A 5423-nucleotide genomic window follows, 5' to 3' on the forward strand; every position below is an offset into this window, starting at 1 on the left:
GACTGGTGAACGCCAGACTGGGGTTAGTCTCGCTCAAACTCATTAGTTTCTTTGGTAGCTGCAACCTCACCATCCTTCTGAGCTAGGGATGGGGAGTTTTTTGGGAGCCTATAGGTTTATCTGCTGAGTCATCATCAGCTATTGCTTGGCCCTCCTTGGTCCTAGCTTGGGTGGAGAGCGGCTTGGGCAGATCCCCTCTCTCTCTCTCTCTCTCTCTCTCTCTCTATATATATATATATATATATATATATATATATAATGTGTGTGTGGGTGTGCGTGTGTGTGTGGTCAGTCACTACGGCATTGTCCTGCTTGATAGAGTAATGTCACTGTCCCTTATCTCTGCCATTCATGAACTGCTTTTAAACCTTTTAAACTATCTTCATGTAAAACGATCTATACCCCCCCCCCTCATCCTGCGCGCCTTGAACTTCATTATGATTAGTGCCTTTCGTATTTCCCTGTCATCAGATCCGAGAGGAAAAAATGAGGGGAGACGGGGAAACAGAAAATGCCGAACTAAAATTTCGGGAGGGGAGGAAGAAGTCAGATTCTGGGTCTTCTGTGAAAGACAGACAGAGTTCAGTGAAAGAAAGCGTGCGGACGGAAACTAAAATTTGTCTATGCTTGATTTAATGAAGAGGTTGCATTTGATTATCTTAATTGGGCGTACATATACGTGGTAGGGAAAGTTATCTGGGGGAAACTTTCCACGATCAGTTTTTTATAGTTTTATATAGTAAATCGTGTGGTACAGTGGCTAGTTTGAGAGAGAGAGAGAGAGAGAGAGAGAGAGAGAGAGAGAGAGAGAGAGAGAGAGAGAGACTCCCCTTCTAAATACCCTCCTCCCCTCATTTCATCGGATACATGCGTAGTATTTATTCATTTGTGCATACCGGTGAGATGCGAGACTGAGGTCGAGTTGGGCGGTCTTTAACACTAGAAGAGCGAGGGATGGGTGGTGAGAAAGAGAACACTAGAAAGGGGGAGGGGTCAGAGGGGAAAGGACATGCCTGATGATGAAATGGGAGGAAATGTCAAAAGGTGGAATAGTGTGAAAATACCATTGTGCAAAATAGATATTTTTATTCTGTCTATAGTGTTAGTTCGTGTGTAAATACTAATAGTATTTTTATATGTTCATGTAAACTGGAACTTCATTGAGTATAGAGATTTTCCTCGGAGAGATTGGTATAATCCCTTAAGACTGGGAATCTGGTGAAGATCAGAGAATGGTTCCTCTTGACTACGTTGGGAGGGGGGGGATTACCTCCCCGAGGCCCTGTACTTTTGATTACCTCTTCGAGGCCCTGTACTTTAGATTACCTCTTCGAGGCCCTGTACTTCTGATTGCCTGAAGGCCCTGTACTTCTGCTTACCTCTTCGAGATCCTGTACTTGTGATTACCTCTTCGAGGCCTGTACCTTTGATTACTTATTCGAGGCCTTGTACTTCTGATTGCCTCTTTGAGGCTCTGTACTTTTGATTGCCTCTTCGAGGCCCTGTACTTTTGATGACCTTTTCGAGGCCCTGTTCTTTTGATGACCTTTTCGAAGCCCTATTCTTTTGATGACTTTGAGGCCCTGTTCTTTTGATGACCTTTTCGAAGCCCTATTCTTTTGATGACCTTTTCGAGGCCCTGATCTTTTGATGACTTTGAGGCCCTGTTCTTTTGATGACATTTTCGAGGCCCTGTTCTTTTGATGACTTTGAGGCCCTGTTCTTTTGATGACATTTTCGAGGCCCTGTTCTTTTGATGACTTTTTCGAAGCCCTGTTCTTATGATGACTTTGAGGCCCTGTCTTTTTTATGACATTTTCGAGGCCCTGTTCTTTTGATGACCTTTTCGAGGCCCTGATCTTTTGATGACTTTGAGGCCCTGTTCTTTTGATGACATTTTCGAGGCCCTGTTCTTTTGATGTCATATTCGAGGCCCTGTTCTTTTGATGACATTTTCGAGGCCCTGTTCTTTTGATGACTTTTTCGAAGCCCTGTTCTTATGATGACTTTGAGGCCCTGTCTTTTTTATGACATTTTCGAGGCCCTGTTCTTTTGATGACCTTTTCGAGGCCCTGTTCTTTTGATGACCTTTTCGAGGCCCTGTTCTTCTGATGACTTTGAGGCCCTGTTCTTTTGATGACTTTGAGGCCCTGTTCTTTTGATGACCTTTTCGAGGCCCTGTTCTTTTGATGACTTTGAGGCCCTGTTCTTTTGATGACTTTGAGGCCCTGTTCTTTTGATGACATTTTCGAGGCCCTGTTCTTTTGATGACCTTTTCGAGGCCCTGTTCTTTTGATGACTTTTTCGAGGCCCTGTTCTTTTGATGACTTTTTCGAGGCCCTGTTCTTTTGATGACTTTTTCGAGGCCCTGTTCTTTTGATGACTTTTTCGAGGCCCTGTTCTTTTGATGACTTTGAGGCCCTGTTCTTTTGATGACTTGAGGCCCTGTTCTTTTGATGACTTTGAGGCCCTGTTCTTTTGATGACATTTTCGAGGCCCTGTTCTTTTGATGACTTTTTCGAGGCCCTGTTCTTTTGATGACTTTGAGGCCCTGTTCTTTTGATGACATTTTCGAGGCCCTGTTCTTTTGATGACTTTGAGGCCCTGTTCTTTTGATGATATTTTCGAGGCCCTGTTCTTTTGATGACTTTTTCGAAGCCCTGTTCTTATGATGACTTTGAGGCCCTGTCTTTTTGATGACATTTTCGAGGCCCTGTTCTTTTGAAGACCTTTTCGAGGCCCTGTTCCTTTGATGACTTTGAGGCCCTGTTCTTTTGATGACATTTTCGAGGCCCTGTTCTTTTGATGACTTTGAGGCCCTGTTCTTTTGATGACTTTGAGGCCCTGTTCTTTTGATGACATTTTCGAGGCCCTGTTCTTTTGATGACATTTTCGAGGCCCTGTTCTTTTGATGACTTTGAGGCCCTGTTCTTTTGATGACTTTGAGGCCCTGTTCTTTTGATGACTTTGAGGCCCTGTTCTTTTGATGACTTTGAGGCCCTGTTCTTTTGATGACATTTTCGAGGCCCTGTTCTTTTGATGACATTTTCGAGGCCCTGTTCTTTTGATGACTTTGAGGCCCTGTTCTTTTGATGACTTCGAGGCCCTGTCCTCTTGATGTCATTTTCGAGGCCCTGTTCTTTTGATGACTTTGAGGCCCTGTTCTTTTGATGACATTTTCGAAGCCCTGTTCTTATGATGACTTTTTCGAAGCCCTGTTCTTATGATGACTTTGAGGCCCTGTCTTTTTTATGACATTTTCGAGGCCCTGTTCTTTTGATGACCTTTTCGAGACCCTGTTTTTGATGACTTCGAGGCCTGTCCTCTTGATGTCATTTTCGAGGCCCTGTTCTTTTGATGACTTTGAGGCCCTGTTCTTTTGATGACATTTTCGAGGCCCTGTTCTTTTGATGACTTTTTCGAAGCCCTGTTCTTATGATGACTTTTTCGAAGCCCTGTTCTTATGATGACTTTGAGGCCCTGTCTTTTTGATGACATTTTCGAGGCCCTGTTCTTTTGATGACCTTTTCGAGACCCTGTCCTTTTGATGACATTTTTGAGGCCCTGTACTTTTTTAATACCTCTTCGAGGCCCTGTACTCTTTGATTACCTCTCCGAGACCCTGTACTTTTTTATTACCTCTTTGAGGCCCTGTACTTTTTTATTACCTCTTCGAGGCCCTGTACTTTTTTATTACCTCTTCGAGACCCTGTACTTTTTGATCACCTTTTCGAGGCCCTGTACTTTTGATTACCTCTTCGAGGCCCGGTACTTTTGATTACATCCTCGAGGCCCTGTACTTTTTTATTACCTTTTCGAGGCCCTGTACTTTTTTTTACTACCTCTTCGAGGCCCTGTACTTTTGGTTACCTTTATCGAGGCCTGTACTTTTTATTACCTCTTTGAGGCCCTGTACTTCTTTTACTACCTCTTCGAGGCCCTGTACTTCTTTTACTACCTCTTCGAGGCCCTGTACTTTTGACTACCTCATCGAGGCCCTGTACTTTTGACTACCTCTTCGAGGCCCTGTACTTATGACTACCTCTTCGAGGCCCTGTACTTTTGACTACCTCATCGAGGCCCTGTACTTTTGACTACCTCATCGAGGCCCTGTACTTTTGATTACCTCTTCGAGCCCCTGTACTTTTGACTACCTCTTCGAGGCCCTGTACTTTTGACTACCTCTTCGAGGCCCTGTACTTTTGACTACCTCTTCGAGGCCCGGTACTTTTGATTACCTCTTCGAGGCCCGGTACTTTTGATTACCTCATCGAGGCCCTGTACTTTTGACTACCTCTTCGAGGCCCTGTACTTTTGACTACCTCTTCGAGGCCCTGTACTTTTGATTACCTCTTCAAGGCCCTGTACTTTTGATTACCTCTTCGAGGCCCTGTTATTTTTGTTATGGTGCGGTGAATTCATTGTTACTATTTATATCTCGTTATGTTAATACATTCACCCTGACAACGACTAACTGTTTTGACTGATTACTTGCAACTCGGTTACCGGCAACTCTATAGCTCAAGGGTTATTATATACATTGAGGAAAGGCAATGCCATAATGCCATGCCAATTAGTTGTAAATTAAAATTTAAGCAAAATTTTCCTATCATATATAAGCTAATTTGATGCTACACACACACACACACACACACACACACACACTTATAAAAATGTAAAATAATTCAAAAGTATATGAATGTGCGTTAGTAATATATTATTTACTAATGTGTATGGGCGAATGGAAAGTTCTTGAAAGGAAGAGGTATCTTTTACTCGGATATATCTTTCATTCTGCATTACTCTTTTATAGGCGATAAACACTGAAATGGTCATTTATTGGACTGTTATATTAGATTACATTAAATACGGTTATGTCGAAGTAAACTAATTTGGCGCATTTAGAGCCATTATGAGGGGAAGGGTTGTACTACCAAACAAGCTGTTGAATGGAATTAGTTGATGCAAACATTGCTCGATGTGGAACATCAAAGGGTAGAAACTCCTTAGCAGTTTTTGGAAGGAGTCACTCCACTAAACTAGCCTTAAAAGGGGGACGGACATTGAGACGAAATATATTGAGAGAGAGAGAGAGAGAGAGAGAGAGAGAGAGAGAGAGAGAGAGAGAGAGAGAGAGAGAGAGAGAGAGAGAGAGAGAGAGAATGCTGACGACTGATACAAGAAGTTGGGATAGAGCGGCGTATCCCCTCCCCCCCCCCAAAAAAAAAAAGCAGAACCAGAAAGAAATATATGTAGGAGGGGAAAAACATCGCTATGAAAGCTTGTGATCAATGGTCAAGAAAAAAAGTGCTTACTAATGGCTTTTATCCAGAGCGATTGGAGAGTAAATTGCAGTGTCTTGGGCAGGAGTCCGAATTTAGGAAAATTAGAGGTCCATTACTCCCGGTGCCTCTTTGTTCAAA

The 5423-nt window shown here is 43.0% G+C and overlaps 1 protein-coding gene across 1 annotated transcript; it reads right to left on the reverse strand.

The window, feature by feature from the left end:
• Nucleotides 1–1921: 1921 nt before the first annotated feature.
• Nucleotides 1922–3124, reverse strand: LOC137627197 (serine/arginine repetitive matrix protein 5-like). Its single transcript, XM_068358276.1, has one exon. The coding sequence runs from the start codon at nucleotides 3122–3124 to the stop codon at nucleotides 1922–1924; it is 1203 nt and encodes a 400-aa protein (XP_068214377.1).
• Nucleotides 3125–5423: the final 2299 nt, after the last annotated feature.

The sequence above is a fragment of the Palaemon carinicauda genome, chromosome 35 (assembly GCF_036898095.1).
Source record: "Palaemon carinicauda isolate YSFRI2023 chromosome 35, ASM3689809v2, whole genome shotgun sequence".
NCBI classification, from domain to species: Eukaryota; Metazoa; Arthropoda; class Malacostraca; order Decapoda; family Palaemonidae; genus Palaemon; species Palaemon carinicauda.